Below are 18,810 nucleotides of genomic sequence, written 5' to 3'. Positions count from 1 at the left end.
ACAACTGGGAAGCGGACTTCCTCAGCACACACTATCTCCATCCAGGAGAGTGGGGCCTCCATCCGGAGGTGTTCACGGAGATGACAGATCTTTGCGGAATACCCAACATAGACATGATGGCCTCTCGTCTCAACAAGAAGCTTCGGCGATATTGTTCCAGGTCGAGGGACCCGCAAGCAGTGACAGTGGACGCCCTAGTGACTCCGTGTCGGTGTACGTGTTTCCACTACTCCCACTCATCCCAAGAGTGATAAAACTCATAAGGAGAACAAAAGTTCAAGCGATCCTCATTGCTCCAGACTGGCCAAGAAGGACTTGGTATGCGGATTTTCTGGATCTACTGTGAGAAGAGCCGAGGCCTCATCCTCTTAGGAAGACCTGCTGCAGCAGGGGCCGTTCGCATATCAAGACTTACACGGCTACATTTGACGGCATGGAGGTTGAACACCTGATACTAGCTCTGAAGGACATTCCGAACAAGGTTATTCTCTTGGTGTGAGTCTAAGAGGTTTCCTACGGTGGAGTTTCAACTGGGACGTTTTCTCCTCTTCATGCAAGCAGGTGTGGATATGGGCCTACGTTTGTTATCTGTGAAGGTCCATATTTCGGCCCCATCCATTTTTTCTTCCAGAAACAATTGGCTGCCCTCCCTCAGGTTCGGACTTTTTTGAAGGGAGTTCTGCACATCCAACCTCCCTTTGTACCATTTATGGCGCCATGGGATCTTAACGTGGTGTTGCAGTTCCTCCAATCGGACTGCATTGAGCCTCTACAGAAGGTTGAGCTCAAGTTTCTTACGTGGAAGGCTGTCACTTTGTTGGCCTTAGCTTTTGCTAGACGTGTGTCGAAGTTGGGGGCTTTGTCCTTTTAAAGCCCTTACTTGATCTTCCATGAAGATAGAGCTGAGCTCTGGACGCGTCAGCAGTTCCTTCTAAAGCTTGTGTCGGCATTTCATATCAATCAACCTATTGTGGTGCCAGTGGCTACTGACTCCTCAATTTCTTCTAAGTCTTTGGAGGTTGTGAAGGCTTTGAAAATTTATGTGAAGAGGACTTCTCATCACAGAAAATAGGAATCTTTGTTTGTCCTATATGATCCCAAGAAAATTGAGTGTCCTGCTTCTCGCTGGATCAGCTTCACTATCCAGCATGCGTATTCTATGGCAGGATTGCCGTGTCCTACCTCTGTTAAGGCCCACTCTATTCGTAAGGTGGGTTCTACCTGGGCGGCTGCCTGGGGTGTCTCGGCATTACAACTTTGCCGAGCAGCAACTTGGTCTGGGTCGAACACGTTTGCAAAGTTCTAAAAGTTCGATAATTTGGCCTCTGAGGGCCTCAAGTTCGGTCTATGAGTTCTGCAGGAGCCTCCGCGCTCTCCCTCCCGTTCTGGGAGCTTTGGTACATCCCCATGGTACTAATGTGTACCCCAGCATCCTCTAGGACGTAAGAGAAAATAGGATTTTGGTTACCTACCGGTAAATCCTTTTCTCGTAGTCCGTAGAGGATGCTTGGCGCCCGCCCAGCGCTTCATTTTCCTGCTTTTGTTACTTAGTTCAGTACATCCTTGTTGGTTAGGTACTGTGTTGTTACTTGGTAAGTAATGTTTCAGCAGTTGCTGAGTTTCAAGCTAGTTGCTTGATGTGCCTTGTATGTGTGAGCTGGTGTGAATCTCGCCACTATCTGTGTAAAATCCTTCTCTTGAAGATGTCCGTCTCCTCGAGCACAGTTTCTAGACTGAGTCTGGTAGGAGGGGCATAGAGCGAGGAGCCAGCCCAAACTCTTAAAGTGCCAATGGCTCCTAATGGACCTGTCTATACCCCATGGTACTAAAGTGGACCCCGGCTTCCTCTACAGACTACGAGAAAAGGATTTACCGGTAGGTAACCACAATCCTATTTTTTACAGGATAGAAGCCATCATAATCTTATTTAAATTATGCCTATCTCAATACACAAGACGTACATTGCAGAAAGGGGGTGTCACATTTTTGTAGATATTTATTTGAAGAATATGATTTTATGTTTATGAATATACATTTGAAATCTGTCCTGACCGTCCTTTGAAATATTAATGGTTTCCATTCCTGCATGACATACACAGGGATACCAAAGAGTTATGGTGCACTTTGTTATATTAAACTAAAGTGTAACGAAACCAAGTCCGAAGAAGTATTTTTTACTTGTTGCATTAGGTTTTATAAAATACTGGGGGGTATCCAATTAGATGCTGTAAAACATCGGGTGAGAAAAACGTCAGATTTTCGCACTTTATTCTGATGTTTCATCAATATTTTTTTATAGGTTACCCAATTAGATTGTCCGTGAAAAAATTAATTTTCTTATGGAAACACACCGGTTCAGTGAAACCTGTGTGTTTTCACCAGCCGCAGCATGGTTTTTGCATGAAAATGGGGCTGCTTTCGGGGATTCGGTTTTGCCTGCCTGTAGCAGGTAATCCAAAAACCCTGATAAACTGCATCTCGTGCCAGATTATTGGGGCTAATTGGATAGCCCTCGGTGAGGCAATTGCCTGTGGTCAATGACCGTGGGTAATAGGGTGCTTGTTTTATAAATGATGTTCAGGATTTTTGTTAAACTGAACATGAAACTCACTTTATTATCATTGTGTTTAAATAGGGGACTGCACTCCTTTTTATTCCTTCTGCTGGAATGAAACTTTTTGCTGTGTTCTATACGCTAGGAAATATTGCTGCTTTAGCAAGGTAAGTAGATGTACTTTAAACTTCTATTTAAGTTATAGACTTTTGTATTCGTACCAAGTAACCTTCCATGTTTAAAGCTGGGCATACAGGATCATCAGCCAAATCTGCCTGGTTGGAGTGAAAATCTGGTCATGGATGACAAGCATTGGAAAACAGATAAAGGGGGAGATTCAAATGTTTGAAAAGTCAGTTGGATGTCTGTTTTTTCCTGTCTGTTAGACAGGAAAAAACAGACTCCCAACTGACTTTTCAAACATTTGAATGTCCCACATTAACTACTGTTCATTCCAATTGGTTAAATCACGGATTTAACCAATTTGTCTCAATGACAGGTTTGTCCATTTTCCAGTGTTTGAGAGCAAATGGACGATTGTCATACATTACCAGAGTTTCATTCCAACCAGCCAGATCTGACAGATGATCATTTGCCAGATAATTGTATAGTGTATGTCCAGCTTAAGACGTACTTGTTATTACTAGCATTATAAGTGTAGATTTATGTAAAGATAGCAATCCTAAGCTATATAATCAAGTCTGAATTTGTGTGCAAACGCCTTTTTTGACTTATTTTATTTTCTCCATCTCTCCTTGATATCAATATATTTTCTCTAACGTCCTAAGTGGATGCTGGGACTCCGTAAGGACCATGGGGAATAGCGGCTCCGCAGGAGACTGGGCACAACTATAAAGAAAGCTTTAGGTCTAACTGGTGTGCACTGGCTCCTCCCACCATGACCCCCCTCCAGACTTCAGTTAGAATATTGTGCCCGGCTGAGCTGGATGCACACTAGGGGCTCTCCTGAGCTCCTAGAAAGAAAGTATATTTAGGTTTTTTATTTTACAGTGAGATCTGCTGGCAACAGACTCACTGCAGCGAGGGACTAAGGGGAGAAGAAGCGAACCTACCTAACAGGTGGTAGTTTGGGCTTCTTAGGCTACTGGACACCATTAGCTCCAGAGGGATCGACCGCAGGACCCGACCTTGGTGTTCGTTCCCGGAGCCGCGCCGCCGTCCCCCTTACAGAGCCAGAAGCATGAAGAGGTCCGGAAAATCGGCGGCAGAAGACTTCAGTCTTCACCAAGGTAGCGCACAGCACTGCAGCTGTGCGCCATTGCTCCTCATGTACACCTCACACTTCGGTCACTGATGGGTGCAGGGCGCTGGGGGGGGGCGCCCTGAGGGCAATATATGACACCTTGGCTGGCAAATCTACATCATATATAGTCCTAGAGGCTATATAGATGTAAAAATACCCCTGCCAGTATTTCAGAAAAAGCGAGAGAAGTCCGCCGGAAAAGGGGCGCGGCTATCTCCCTCAGCCTACTGGCGCCATTTTTCCCTCACAGCTCCGCTGGAAGGAAGCTCCCTGGCTCTGCCCTGCAGTCTGAACACTACAGAAGGGTAAAAAAGAGAGGGGGGGGGCACTAAATTTAGGCGCAGGATAGATATATATATATATCCTTGCAGCAACAGTCGGCACTCACAAGCTCTCAGCCACAACGTGCTCCGTGCCAGTTCCAAAATGACATGCAGCTCCCAAAGATGAACGGCACTGGAGTCAGGTATTTGCAAAAAGAATTGTATTAAATGGCTACAGCTGTTTCTGGGCAACAGCCCCTTCCTCAGGCCAAATACAAATGTACACAAACAAACATGGACAAACTTACCCCTCTAAATACCCCTTGGAGCCCATCAGGGGCTCTAAAACGCCCGCTACCTCAGATGGCAGACACGGATGTCGACACGGATACTGACTCCAGTGTCGACGACGATGAGACTAATGTAACTTCCAGTAGGGCCACACGTTACATGATTGAGGCAATGAAAAATGTGTTGCACATTTCTGATGTTACCCCCGGTACCACAAAAAAGGGTATTATGTTTGGAGAGAAAAAACTACCAGTAGCTTTTCCTCCATCTGAGGAGTTAAATGAAGTGTGTGAAGAAGCGTGGGCTTCCCCTGATAAAAAACTGGTAATTTCTAAGAGGTTCTAAGGGCGTACCCTTTCCCGCCAGAGGATAGGTCACGCTGGGAAACATCCCCTAGGGTGGATAAAGCGCTCACACGCTTGTCAAAGAAGGTGGCACTACCGTCTCCGGATACGGCCGCCCTGAAGGAATCTGCTGATAGAAAACAGGAGGCTGTCCTGAAATCTATATATACACACACAGGTGTGATATTGAGACCGGCTATTGCTTCAGCCTGGATGTGCAGTGCTGCTGCTGCGTGGTCAGATTCCCTGTCAGAAAATATAGATACCCTAGATAGGGACACTATATTGCTAACCATAGAGCATATTAAAGACGCAGTCTTATACATGAGAGATGCACAGAGGGATATTTGCCGGCTGGCATCCAAAATTAGTGCAATGTCCATTTCTGCCAGGAGAGGGTTATGGACTCGGCAGTGGACAGGAGATGCAGATTCCAAAAGACACATGGAAGTTCTGCCTTATAAGGGTGAGGAGTTGTTCGGGGATGGTCTCTCGGACCTCGTTTCCACAGCGACAGCTGGGAAGTCTACATTTTTACCCCATGTTCCCTCACAACCAAAGAAAGCACCGTATTATCAGGTACAGTCCTTTCGGCCCAATAAGGGCAAGCGAGTTAAAGGCGCGTCCTTTCTCCCCAGAGGCAGAGGTAAGGGAAAGAAGCTGCAGCATGCAGCCAGTTCCCAGGAGCAAAAGTCCTCCCCCGCTTCCTCTAAGTCCACAGCATGACGCTGGGGCTCCACAGGTGGAGCCAGGTACGGTGGGGGCCCGTCTCAAATATTTCAGCAATCAGTGGGCTCGCTCAGGGGTGGATCCCTGGATTTTTCAGATAGTATCTCAGGGGTACATGCTGGAATTCGAGACGTCTCCTCCCCGCCGTTTCCTCAAATCTGCCTTGCCAACCGCTCCTTCAGACAGGGAGGCAGTGTTACAGGCAATTCACAAGCTGTTTTCACAACAGGTGATAGTAAAGGGGTTACTATTCCACAATGTTTGTGGTACCGAAACCGGACGGTTCGGTGAGACCCATTTTAAATTTGAAATCCTTGAACACATATATAAAAAAATTCAAGTTCAAGATGGAATCGCTCAGGGCGGTTATTGCAAGCCTGGACGAGGGGGATTACATGGTATCACTGGACATCAAGGATGCTTACCTGCATGTCCCCATTTACCATCCTCACCAGGAGTACCTCAGGTTTGTGGTACAGGATTGTCATTACCAATTTCAGACGTTGCCGTTCGGTCTATCCACGGCTCCGAGGGTCTTTACCAAGGTAATGGCCGAAATGATGATACTCCTTCGAAAGAAGGGAGTTTTAATTATCCCATACTTGGACGATCTCCTGATAAAGGCGAGGTCCAGAGAGCAGTTGTTGGTCGGGGTAGCACTATCTCGGGAAGTGCTACAACAGCACGGTTGGATTCTAAACATTCCAAAGTCACAGCTGGTCCCTACGACACGTCTACTGTTCCTAGGGATGGTTCTGGACACAGAACAGAAAAAAGTGTTTCTCCCGGAGGAGAAGGCCAAGGAGCTGTCGTCTCTAGTCAGAGGCCTCCTAAAACCAAAACAGGTGTCGGTGCATCACTGCACGCGGATCCTGGGAAAAATGGTAGCTTCTTACGAAGCGATTCCATTCGGCAGGTTTCATGCAAGAACCTTTCAGCGGGACCTGTTGAACAAGTGGTCCGGATCGCATCTTCAGATGCATCGTCTAATAACCCTATCTCCAAGGACATGGGTGTCTCTGCTGTGGTGGCTGCAGAGTGCTCATCATCTAGAGGGCCGCAGATTCGGAATACAGGACTGGGTCCTGGTGACCACGGATGCCAGCCTTCGAGGCTGGGGAGCAGTCACACAGGGAAGAAACTTCCAAGGAATATGGTCAAGTCAGGAGACTTCCCTGCACATAAATATTCTGGAACTGAGGGCCATTTACAATGCCCTAAGTCAGGCAAAACCCCTGCTTCAAAACCAGCCGGTACTGATCCAGTCAGACAACATCACGGCGGTCGCCCATGTAAACCGACAGGGCGGCACGAGAAGCAGGACGGCGATGGCAGAAGCCACAAAGATTCTCCGATGGGCGGAAAATCACGTCTTAGCACTGTCAGCAGTGTTCATTCCGGGAGTGGACAACTGGGAAGCAGACTTCCTCAGCAGACACGACCTACACCCGGGAGAGTGGGGACTTCATCCAGAAGTCTTCCAACTGATTGTAAACCGTTGGGAAAGGCCACAGGTGGACATGATGGCGTCCCGCCTAAACAAAAAACTAGAGAGATATTGCGCCAGGTCAAGAGACCCTCAGGCGATAGCTGTGGACGCTCTAGTGACACCGTGGGTGTACCAGTCGGTTTATGTGTTCCCTCCTCTGCCTCTCATACCAAAGGTACTGAGAATAAGAAGACGACGAGGAGTAAGAACGATACTCGTGGTTCCAGATTGGCCAAGAAGAGCTTGGTACCCAGAACTTCAAGAAATGATATCAGAGGACCCATGGCCTCTGCCGCTCAGACAGGATCTGCTACAGCAGGGGCCCTGTCTGTTCCAAGACTTACCACGGCTGCGTTTGACGGCATGGCGGTTGAACACCGGATCCTAAAAGAAAAAGGCATTCCGGAGGAAGTCATTCCTACGCTGATTAAAGCCAGGAAAGAAGTAACCGCAAACCATTATCACCGTATTTGGCGAAAATATGTTGCGTGGTGTGAGGCCAGGAAGGCCCCAACAGAGGAATTTCAGCTGGGTCGATTTCTGCACTTCCTACAGTCAGGAGTGGCTATGGGCCTAAAATTAGGTTCCATTAAGGTTCAGATTTCGGCTCTGTCGATTTTCTTCCAGAAAGAACTGGCTTCACTGCCTGAAGTTCAGACATTTGTAAAGGGAGTGCTGCATATTCAGCCCCCTTTTGTGCCTCCAGTGGCACCTTGGGATCTCAACGTGGTGTTAAGTTTCCTAAAATCACATTGGTTTGAGCCACTTAAAACCGTGGATCTGAAATATCTCACGTGGAAAGTGGTCATGTTATTGGCCTTGGCTTCGGCCAGGCGTGTGTCAGAATTGGCGGCTTTGTCATGCAAAAGCCCTTATCTGATTTTCCATATGGATAGGGCAGAATTGAGGACTCGTCCCCAGTTTCTCCCTAAGGTGGTATCAGTTTTTCACTTGAACCAACCTATTGTAGTGCCTGCGGCTACTAGGGACTTGGAGGATTCCAAGTTACTGGACGTAGTCAGGGCCTTGAAAATTTATGTTTCCAGGACGGCTGGAGTCGGGAAAACTGACTCGCTTTTTATCCTGTATGCACCCAACAAGCTGGGTGCTCCTGCTTCTAAGCAGACTATTGCTCGCTGGATTTGTAGCACAATTCAGCTGGCGCATTCTGCGGCTGGACTGCCGCATCCTAAATCAGTAAAAGCCCATTCCACGAGGAAGGTGGGCTCTTCTTGGTCGGCTGCCCGAGGGGTCTTGGCTTTACAACTTTGCCGAGCTGCTACTTGGTCAGGGTCTAACACTTTTGCTAAATTCTACAAATTTGATACCCTGGCTGAGGAGGACCTTGAGTTTGCTCATTCGGTGCTGCAGAGTCATCCGCACTCTCCCGCCCGTTTGGGAGCTTTGGTATAATCCCCATGGTCCTTACGGAGTCCCAGCATCCACTTAGGACGTTAGAGAAAATAAGATTTTACTCACCGGTAAATCTATTTCTCGTAGTCCGTAGTGGATGCTGGGCGCCCATCCCAAGTGCGGATTGTCTGCAATACTTGTATATAGTTATTGTTAACTAAAGGGTTATTGTTGAGCCATCTGTTGAGAGGCTCAGTTGTTATCATACTGTTATCTGGGTATAGTATCACGAGTTATACGGTGTGATTGGTGTGGCTGGTATGAGTCTTACTCGGGATTCAAAATCCTTCCTTATTGTGTCAGCTCTTCCGGGCACAGTATCCTAGCTGAAGTCTGGAGGGGGGTCATGGTGGGAGGAGCCAGTGCACACCAGTTAGACCTAAAGCTTTCTTTATAGTTGTGCCCAGTCTCCTGCGGAGCCGCTATTCCCCATGGTCCTTACGGAGTCCCAGCATCCACTACGGACTACGAGAAATAGATTTACCGGTGAGTAAAATCTTATTTTTGAAGTTTCATAGGGTACCTATACTTCTGATTGAGTGACCTATGGAATCATGAGTCTCATCCTTTTAACAGTGTGTCTGTGTAAATACCTTTTTTTCAAAATCAGGGAACAGATCAAGAGCCAGTGCATTAGCGTTGAACCCTGCAGTTCTATAACATTAGTGGTGTTGGTGAATTGAAATCTGTAGTTTTAGCGATGAGGAAAGAAAGAGATTTTGTTAAAAAATAGGATTTTAATACCTACCGGTAAATCATTTTCTCGTAGTCCATAAGGGATTATTGTGGGAAACTAGTACGATGGGGTATAGATGGGGTCCAAAGGAGCCGGTGCACTTTAAATTTCTTCAACTGGGTGTGCTGGCTTCTACCCTCTATGCAGTTCTAGGTAAAAATGTGCCCGAAGGAGAAAGGACATATGAGAGAAGGAATATGATAACGAAAGGTGGTGACATTTACACAGCAGCACACCACAAACATATAACTACCAGCAACGGCTGGCAACAGCAACAGCTGAACAGGTAACTGTAGAACAAGAACCTGCAGAAAAGTCCATGCACTGAGGCGGGTGCCCAATATCCTTTATGGACTATGAGAAAAGGATTTACCGGTAGGTATTAAAATCTTATTTTCTCTAGCATCCATAAGGGATATTGGGGGTAACTAGTACAATGTGGACGTCCCAAAGCTTCCAGAACGGGCGGGAACATGCGGAGACTGCTGCAGCACCGCCTGCCCAAACTGGGTATCCTCTTTGACAAGGGTATCAAATTTGTAGAACTTCACAAAGGTGTTCTTCCCCGACCAGGTAGCAGCTCAGCATAGTTGCAAGACCGAGCCTCCATGGGCAGCCACCCAGGAAGAGGCCACTGATCTTGTAGAGTGGGCCTTTAGAGACTTGGGAACAGGTAAGGCTGCCGACACATAGACCTGTTGGATAGTAAGCCGAATCCAATGAGCAATAGACTGCTTTGAAGCAGGGCAACCCTTTTTCTGCGCATCATAGAGCACAAACAAGGAATCCGTCTTTCTGACCCGAGCTGTGCTCTTGACATTGATCTTCAAGGCACGCACAGCATCCAATGCCTCCGGAAGAGCAGAAGTGTCAGAATGGGATGGAATCACAATAGGTTGATTCAGGTGAAACGCAGAGACAACCTTCGGCAGGAACTGCTGTCTAGTCTGGAGCTCCGCTCTATCCTCGTAAAAAAGAGGACTTTTACACGATAAGGCCCCCAATTCCGAGACACATCGAGCAGAAGCCAAGGCCAGTAACTTCACCATCTTCCACTTGAGGTACTTGTCTTCTTTCGTCCTCAGAGGTTCAAACGAGGAGGACTGTAGAAATTTCAACACGACATCCGAGTCCCAGGGAGCCGTAGGCGGCGCAAAGGGAGGTTGTATGTGGAGTACCCCTTGCAAGAATGTCTGAACTTCCGGCAACACTGCCAATTTTTTCTGAAGAAAATTGAGAGAGCTGATATCGGGACCTTAATGGAACCCAGGCGTAAGCCCTTATCCACACCAGCCTGCAGGAGACGTCCCAAGTGAAACTCAGCAGGTGGATACATGCGTTCCTTGCACCAGGTGACATATCTCCTCCATATATGATGATAGTGTTTTGACGGCACAGGTTTCCTGGCCTGAACCATGGTTGCAATAACCTTCTTGGAAAGGCCCTTGTGAGCTAGGATGTTCCGCTCAACTTCCATTCCGTCAAATGAAGACGCCGCAAGTCCGGTTAGACGAACGGTCCTTGTTGAATAAGATCTCTTCTGAGTGGTAGAGGTCAAGGGTCTTCGACGGACATGTCCAGAAGATCCACGTACCACGCCCTCTGAGGCCAATCCGGGCAATTAGAATTGCCTGGACACCTTTATTCCTGATCCGCTTTAGCACCCTCGGGAGCAATCGGATTGGAGGAAACAGATATACAAGCCAGTATGGTTAAGGCGACGCCAGTGTGTCCACTGCCCTCTCCTGAGGGTCCTGGCCCGTGAGCAATACCAGTGAAGTTTCTTGTTGAGACGAGAAGCCATCATGTCTATTTGTGGGCAACTCCACCGGTCGATGATCTGCTGGAAGTCCCCACTCCCCCGGGTGGAGATTGTGACGACTCAGGAAGTCTGCCTCCCAGTTGTCCACATCCAGAATGAAGATTGCTGACATAGCTCTTGCATTTCTTTCCGCCCAGATGAGTATCTTTGACACCTCTAGCATGCAGGCTCTGCTTTTTGTCCCTCCTTGTCAGTGGACAACGCCATGGCGGTGGCATATATATCAGACTGTACCTGATCGCTTGATCCTTGAGCAGAGGAGATACCTGAAGCAGAGCATTGTAGATCGCCCAAAGTTCCAGAATGTTGATTGGAAGGAGGTTTTCGTGGGATGACCACCTTCCCTGGAACTGCGCACCCCTTGGGTGACAGCTCCCCAGACTCGCATCCGTTGTGAGGAGGGTCCAATCCTGAATCCCGAAACTCCTGCCCTCCAGGAGATTGGAGGACTGAAGCCACCACAGGAGGGAAATCCTGGCCTGAGGTGACAGCCGAATCATCCAGTGCATCTGGATATGTGATCCGGACCACTTGCTCAGTAGCTCCAACTGAAACGTTCTGGCATGGAACCTCCCGTACTGGATTGCACAACAATCTTGTGCAGAGATGTACGGACACCCGAGTAGGGCAGAGCACCATGCGGAACATCTCCTGTAGTGTTGTCACCTTGTCCTCTAGTAGAAACACCTTCTGTGCCACAGTTTCCAGCAACATCCCCAGGAACAGGAGCCTCTGAGTTGGCTCTAGGTGGGACTTCTGTAAGTTGAGGATCCACCCATGGTCGGACAGAAGATGGATGGTGCGGTCAATATGGAGCAACAAAAGGTCCCTGGATCTTGCCTTTATCAGAAGATCGTCTAGATAAGGCACCACATTGATAACTTGGATACGGAGTTGAAGCATCATCTCCGCTATCAACTTCGTGAATACCCTGGGGCTGTTGACCGGCTGAAGGGTAGTGCCTGGAATTGGAAGTGATCATCCAGCAGGGCAAACCGCAGGTTGCCTGATGAGGAGGCCAAATCGGAATATGGAGATAGGTGTCCTCGATATCCAAGGAGACCATAAATTCCTGTTCATCCAGGCCCACAATGACTGCACGCAGGGATTCCATCTTGAACATGAACACCCTTAAATAAGGATTTCAGATTCAGAATGGGTCTGACCGAACCATCTATCTTCGGTACCACAAAAAGGTCTGAGTAAATACCTTGCCGCATTGCGGTAGAAGTACTGGAACAATGACGTGGGACTGGACCAATTTTTCGGATAGGCTTATCCTCCAAAGGTGGTAAACCTGATTTGAAAAATCGTTGGGGGAGAAGGGGGGTTGGGTACTGTCGAACTCCAGCTTGTAGCCCTGATAAATGAGCTTCCTAACCCGGGCATCTTGGCAGGAGGTCTCCCAGGCACAACTGAAGTGACGGCCGAGCCCCCACCTCGAGATCCCCTCGGGGTGGGTGGGCACTGTCATGCTGAAGCTTAAGTGGAAGCAGAACTGGTTGACTTTTCCTGAGAACTGGTATTTGCAGGTTTTCTGGACTTACCTCTGGTACCTCTAGTCGCATTGGAGGCACCTCTGGCCTTTGATCAAAATGTGTGAGTCCGAAAGGACTGGACAGACTGTCCCGGATAGAAACGTCTCACCGGTGGGGCCCCTGAGCGGAACAACGTGGATTTCCCAGCAGTGACCTTGGAAATCCATGCATCCAACTCAACCCCAAAAACCATTCCCTAGAAAAGGGAAGGGACTCCACATTACGTTCTGATTCTGTGTCGGCAATCCACTGACGCAACCACAAGGCCATGCGGGCCGACACCGCCATGGCCGACGTTCGAGCATTTATGTTCCCCATCTCCTTGAGGGAATCACAGAGGACACAGGTAGTGTCCTGAATGTGCTTCAGAAGGGTTACCATGGTAACAAATGGCATATCCCCCGAGAGGCCCCCCTGAATTTTCGTGGCCCAAGAATGAATGCATGGGTCATCCAGCAACCCGCAATGACCGGTCTTTTTTAAAGGCCAGCCGCAGTGTATATAGATTTTAGGGTAGTCTCTATCTCTTTCTATCCCTAGGATCCATTATAGTAAAGGAGCCCGGGGCAGGCAGCACCGCCTTCTTAAACAGGCGAGAGACTGATACATCCACTCCAGGGGGGGTTCCTCCCAAAAATTTCTACCTTGAGGAGCAAATGGAAAAGTGTGCAATAACCTATTTGGACACTTGGAATTTTTCATCTGGATTTTTCCAGGCCTGTTAGAATAAGTCCTCTAACTCTGGAGATTCAGGGAAAGTGACATTGGGCTTGTTTTGTACAAATAAAAACGACTTCTGTGAAGCAGCGTCCTCTAGAAGGAGCTGTAACACATCCCTTATAGCCAAAATGACGAGTTCAATACAAGGAGTAGAATCGGGATCCCCACTAACGGGATCCAGGTCATCCCCATCATCTTGTATATCATCATCTGTATCAGAGAGCAAAGCAGGTAAACCACGCTTCTGGGGACCTGCATGAGAGAGGGGGGCTGTGCATCAGCCCTAGCAACTAAATCTGCAACAGCTTGTTGCAGTAGCTGAGTCTTCTGCACATTAGCAGTGAGCTGGGATGACATATCTGACATCATAGTTTTAAGAGAGCCTAACCTCTTCACTACTTTGTGAAGATTGACTACATTGCTCACAGGAGTCCTTAGACAATGAAGAGAATCTGGTGTGACAGATACTGCACAGCTTGTGCTTACCCATATTTCACAGTAAGTACAAACACATACACGTACACACAGACAGTTCTAATGCAAACCTGCTTTTCTACTGTATGTGAGAGGAGACACACAGAGGGAGAAATACCAGTACACCCGGAGCTGCATAGCCCCAGTGAGACTGTCAGCTCTGTAATCACAATTTCTCAAACGTCCTAGTGGATGCTGGGAACTCCGAAAGGACCATGGGGAATAGCAGGCTCCGAAGGAGGCTGGGCACTCTAGAAAGATTTAGGACTACCTGGTGTGCACTGGCTCCTCCCACTATGACCCTCCTCCAAGCCTCAGTTAGATTTTGTGCCCGGCCGAGGTTGGATGCACACTAGGGGCTCTCCTGAGCTCTTAGAAGAAAGATAGTCTTAGGTTTATTATTTTCAGTGAGACCTGCTGGCAACAGGCTCACTGCAGCGAGGGACTAAGGGGAGAAGAAGCGAACTCGCCTGCTTGCAGCCGGATTGGGCTTCTTAGGCTACTGGACACCATTAGCTCCAGAGGGATCGACCGCAGGCCCAGCCTTGATGTTCGGTCCCGGAGCCGCGCCGCCGTCCCCCTTACAGAGCCAGAAGCAAGAAGATGGTCCGGAAAATCGGCGGCATGAAGACATCAGTCTTCACCAAGGTAGCGCACAGCACTGCAGCTGTGCGCCATTGCTCCTCTCACACTTCACACTCCGGTCACTGAGGGTGCAGGGCGCTGGGGGGGGGCGCCCTGAGGCAGCAATAAAAACACCTTGGCTGGCAAAAATACCTCAATATATAGCCCCAGGGGCTATATATGAGGTAAATACCCCTGCCAGATTCCATAAAAAAGCGGGAGAATAGGCCGCGGAAAAGGGGCGGAGCTATCTCCCTCAGCACACTGGGCGCCATTTTCCCTCACAGTTCCGCTGGAAGGAAGCTCCCTGGCTCTCCCCTGCAGACTACTCTACAGAAAAGGGTAAAAAAGAGAGAGGGGGGGCATTTAATTTGGCGCAGTATATAGTTATATTAAAAAGCAGCTATAAGGGACATAACTCAGTTAGTCCCTGCCTTATATAGCGCTCTGGTGTGTGCTGGCATACTCTCACTCTGTCCCCCCAAAGGGCTTTTGTGGGTCCTGTCCTCTATATAGAGCATTCCCTGTGTGTGTGGAGTGTGTCGGTACGGCTGTGTCGACATGTTTGATGAGGATAATGAGGTGGAGGCGGAGCAGATGCCTTTAGAAGGGATGTCACCCCCTGGGGGGCAGACACCTGAGTGGATGTGCTTATGGAAAGAAATGAGTGCACGTATAGACTCATTACATAAGAAATTTGACGACATGCCGACTGCGGGACAGCCGAGTTCTCAGCTCGTGCCTGTCCAGGTGTCTCAAAAGTCATCAGGGGCTCTGAAACGCCCGCTATCTCAGATGGCACAAGTAGATGTCGACACGGATACTGACACCAGTGTCGACGACGATGAGTCAAATTTAATGCCCATTAAGGCCATTCACTGCATGATTGAGGCAATGAAAGAGGTGTTAAATATCTCTGATTTACATCCAGGTACCACAAAAAAGGGTATTATGTTTGGGGAGAAAAAACTACCTGTAGTTTTTCCCCCGTCAGATGAATTAAATGAAGTGTGTGAAGAAGCGTGGGCTTCCCCTGATAAGAAATTGGTAATTCCTAAGAAGGTACTAATGGCGTTCCCTTTCCCGCCAGAGGATAGGTTACGTTGGGAAACACCTCCTAGGGTGGATAAAGCGCTCACACGTTTGTCTAAAAAGGTGGCACTACCGTCTCAGGATACGGCCGCCCTTAAGGAACCTGCTGATAGAAAGCAGGAGGCGATCCTGAAGTCTGTATATACACACTCAGGCATTATACTTAGACCAGCTATTGCGTCAGCATGGAAAATATTGACAGACGGTGGAGCTCCACAGGCGGAGCCAGGTACGGTGGGGGCCCGCCTCATGAATTTCAGCGATCAGTGGGCTCGCTCACAGGTGGATCCCTGGATCCTTCAAATAGTATCTCAGGGGTACAAGCTGGAATTCGAGGCGGCTCCACCCCACCGGTTCCTAAAATCTGCCTTGCCGATTGCTCCCTCAGGCAGGGAGGCGGTGCTAGCTGCGATTCACAAGCTGTATTCCCAGCAGGTGATAATCAAGGTACCCCTACTTCAACAAGGCCGGGGTTACTATTCCACACTATTTGTGGTGCCGAAACCGGACGGTTCGGTGAGACCCATTTTAAATTTGAAATCCTTGAACAAATACATAAAAAAATTCAAGTTCAAGATGGAATCGCTCAGGGCGGTTATTGCAAGCCTGGAGGAGGGGGATTACATGGTATCCCTGGACATCAAGGATGCTTACCTGCATGTCCCCATTTACCATCCTCACCAGGGGTACCTCAGATTTGTGGTACAGGATTGCCATTACCAATTCCAGACGCTGCCGTTTGGACTCCCCACGGCACCGAGGGTATTTACCAAGGTTATGGCGGAAATGATGATACTCCTTCGAAAAAAGGGAGTTTTAATTATCCCATACTTGGACGATCTCCTAATAAAGGCACGATCCAAGGAACAGTTGTTAGTGGGAGTGGCACTATCTCAGGAAGTGCTGCGCCAGCACGGCTGGATTCTGAATATCCCAAAGTCACAGCTGGTCCCGACGACACGTCTAATGTTCCTGGGAATGATTCTGGACACAGTCCAGAAAAAAGTGTTTCTCCCGGAGGAGAAAGCCAGGGAGTTGTCTTCTCTAGTCAGAGACCTCCTAAAACCAAAACGGGTATCGGTGCATCACTGCACGCGGGTCCTGGGAAAGATGGTAGCTTCTTACGAAGCAATTCCATTCAGCAGATTCCATGCCAGGATTTGTCAGTGGGACCTGTTGGACAAGTGGTCCGGATCGCATCTTCAGATGCATCGCTTGATAACCCTGTCCCCAAGAACCAGGGTGTCTCTTCTGTGGTGGCTGCAGAGTGCTCATCTTTTGGAGGGCCGCAGATTCGGCATACAGGACTGGGTGCTGGTGACCACGGATGCCAGCCTACGAGGCTGGGGGGCAGTCACAAAGGGAAGAAACTTCCAAGGACTATGGTCAAGTCAGGAGACTTCCCTTCACATAAATATTCTGGAACTAAGGGCCATTTACAATGCCCTAAATCAAGCAAAATCCCTGCTCCTACACCAGCCGGTGCTGATCCAGTCAGACAACATCACGGCAGTCGCCCATGTGAATCAACAGGGCGGCACAAGAAGCAGGATGGCAATGGCAGAAGCCACAAGGATTCTCCGATGGGCGGAAAATCATGTACTAGCACTGTCAGCAGTGTTCATCCCGGGAGTGGACAACTGGGAAGCAGACTTTCTCAGCAGGCACGACCTCCACCCGGGAGAGTGGGGACTTCATCCAGAAGTCTTCCAAATGATTGTAAATCAGTGGGGTCGTCCACAGGTGGACATGATGGCGTCCCGCCTAAACAAAAAACTAGAGAGGTATTGCGCCAGGTCAAGAGACCCTCAGGCGATAGCTGTGGACGCTCTAGTGACACCGTGGGTGTACCAGTCAGTTTATGTGTTCCCTCCTCTACCTCTCATACCAAAGGTATTGAGAATAATAAGAAAGCGAGGTGTAAACACAATTCTCGTGGTTCCGGATTGGCCAAGAAGAGCGTGGTACCCGGAACTTCAAGAGATGATCTCAGAGGACCCGTGGTCTCTGCCGCTCAGACAAGACCTCCTACAGCAGGGGCCCTGTCTGTTCCAAGACTTACCGCGGCTGCGTTTGACGGCATGGCGGTTGAACGCCGGATCCTGAAGGAAAAGGGCATTCCGGAGGAAGTCATTCCTACGCTTATTAAAGCTAGGAAAGAGGTTACAGCAAATCATTATCACCGCATATGGCGGAAGTATGTTGCATGGTGTGAGGCCGAAAAGGCCCCAACAGAGGAATTTCAACTAGGTCGTTTTCTGCATTTCCTGCAAGCAGGAGTTAATATGGGCCTAAAACTAGGCTCCATTAAAGTACAGATCTCGGCTCTGTCGATTTTCTTTCAAAAAGAACTAGCTTCAGTACCTGAAGTTCAGACATTTGTGAAAGGAGTGCTGCATATTCAGCCCCCATTTGTGCCTCCTGTGGCACCTTGGGATCTCAACGTGATGTTGAGTTTCTTAAAATCACATTGGTTTGAGCCACTAAAAACCGTGGATCTGAAATATCTCACGTGGAAAGTGGTCATGTTATTGGCTTTGGCTTCAGCCAGGCGTGTGTCAGAATTGGCGGCTTTATCATGTAAAAGCCCTTATCTGATTTTCCATATGGATAGGGCAGAATTGAGGACTCGTCCCCAATTTCTCCCAAAGGTGGTGTCAGCGTTTCACCTGAACCAGCCTATTGTGGTGCCTGCGGCTACTAGGGACTTGGAGGACTCCAAGTTGCTAGACGTTGTCAGGGCCCTGAAAATATATGTTTCCAGGACGGCTGGAGTCAGAAAATCTGACTCACTGTTTATCCTGTATGCACCCAACAAGCTGGGTGCTCCTGCTTCTAAGCAGACTATTGCTCGCTGGATTTGTAGTACAATTCAGCTTGCTCATTCTGTGGCAGGCCTGCCACAGCCAAAATCTGTAAATGCCCATTCCACTAGGAAGGTGGGCTCATCTTGGGCGGCTGCCCGAGGGGTCTCGGCTTTACAACTTTGCCGAGCAGCTACAGTACTTGGTCAGGGGCAAACACGTTTGCAAAATTCTACAAATTTGATACCCTGGCTGAGGAGGACCTGGAGTTCTCTCATTCGGTGCTGCAGAGTCATCCGCACTCTCCCGCCCGTTTGGGAGCTTTGGTATAATCCCCATGGTCCTTTCGGAGTTCCCAGCATCCACTAGGACGTTTGAGAAAATAAGAATTTACTCACCGGTAATTCTATTTCTCGTAGTCCGTAGTGGATGCTGGGCGCCCATCCCAAGTGCGGTTTATCTGCAATACTTGTACATAGTTATTGTTAACTAAATCGGGTTATTGTTGAGCCATCTGTTGAGAGGCTCAGTTGTTTCATACTGTTAACTGGGATTCATATCACGAGTTGTACGGTGTGATTGGTGTGGCTGGTATGAGTCTTACCCGGGATTCAAAATCCTTCCTTATTGTGTACGCTCGTCCGGGCACAGTG

The 18,810-nt window shown here is 48.6% G+C and overlaps 1 protein-coding gene across 1 annotated transcript in view; it reads left to right on the top strand.

The window, feature by feature from the left end:
* SFT2D1 (SFT2 domain containing 1) overlaps nucleotides 1-18,810 on the top strand; it is a 205,686-nt gene that overhangs the window by 146,934 nt on the left and 39,942 nt on the right. The window contains exon 4 of the mRNA XM_063917549.1: nucleotides 2,636-2,721. Coding sequence (XP_063773619.1) covers nucleotides 2,669-2,721 — 53 coding nt within the window. The 5' untranslated portion in view covers nucleotides 2,636-2,668. The remainder of the gene's footprint in view (nucleotides 1-2,635; nucleotides 2,722-18,810) is intronic.

Source organism: Pseudophryne corroboree, chromosome 4, assembly GCF_028390025.1.
Source record: "Pseudophryne corroboree isolate aPseCor3 chromosome 4, aPseCor3.hap2, whole genome shotgun sequence".
Taxonomy (NCBI): Eukaryota; Metazoa; Chordata; class Amphibia; order Anura; family Myobatrachidae; genus Pseudophryne; species Pseudophryne corroboree.
This window is presented reverse-complemented; position numbering and strand designations above follow the sequence as displayed.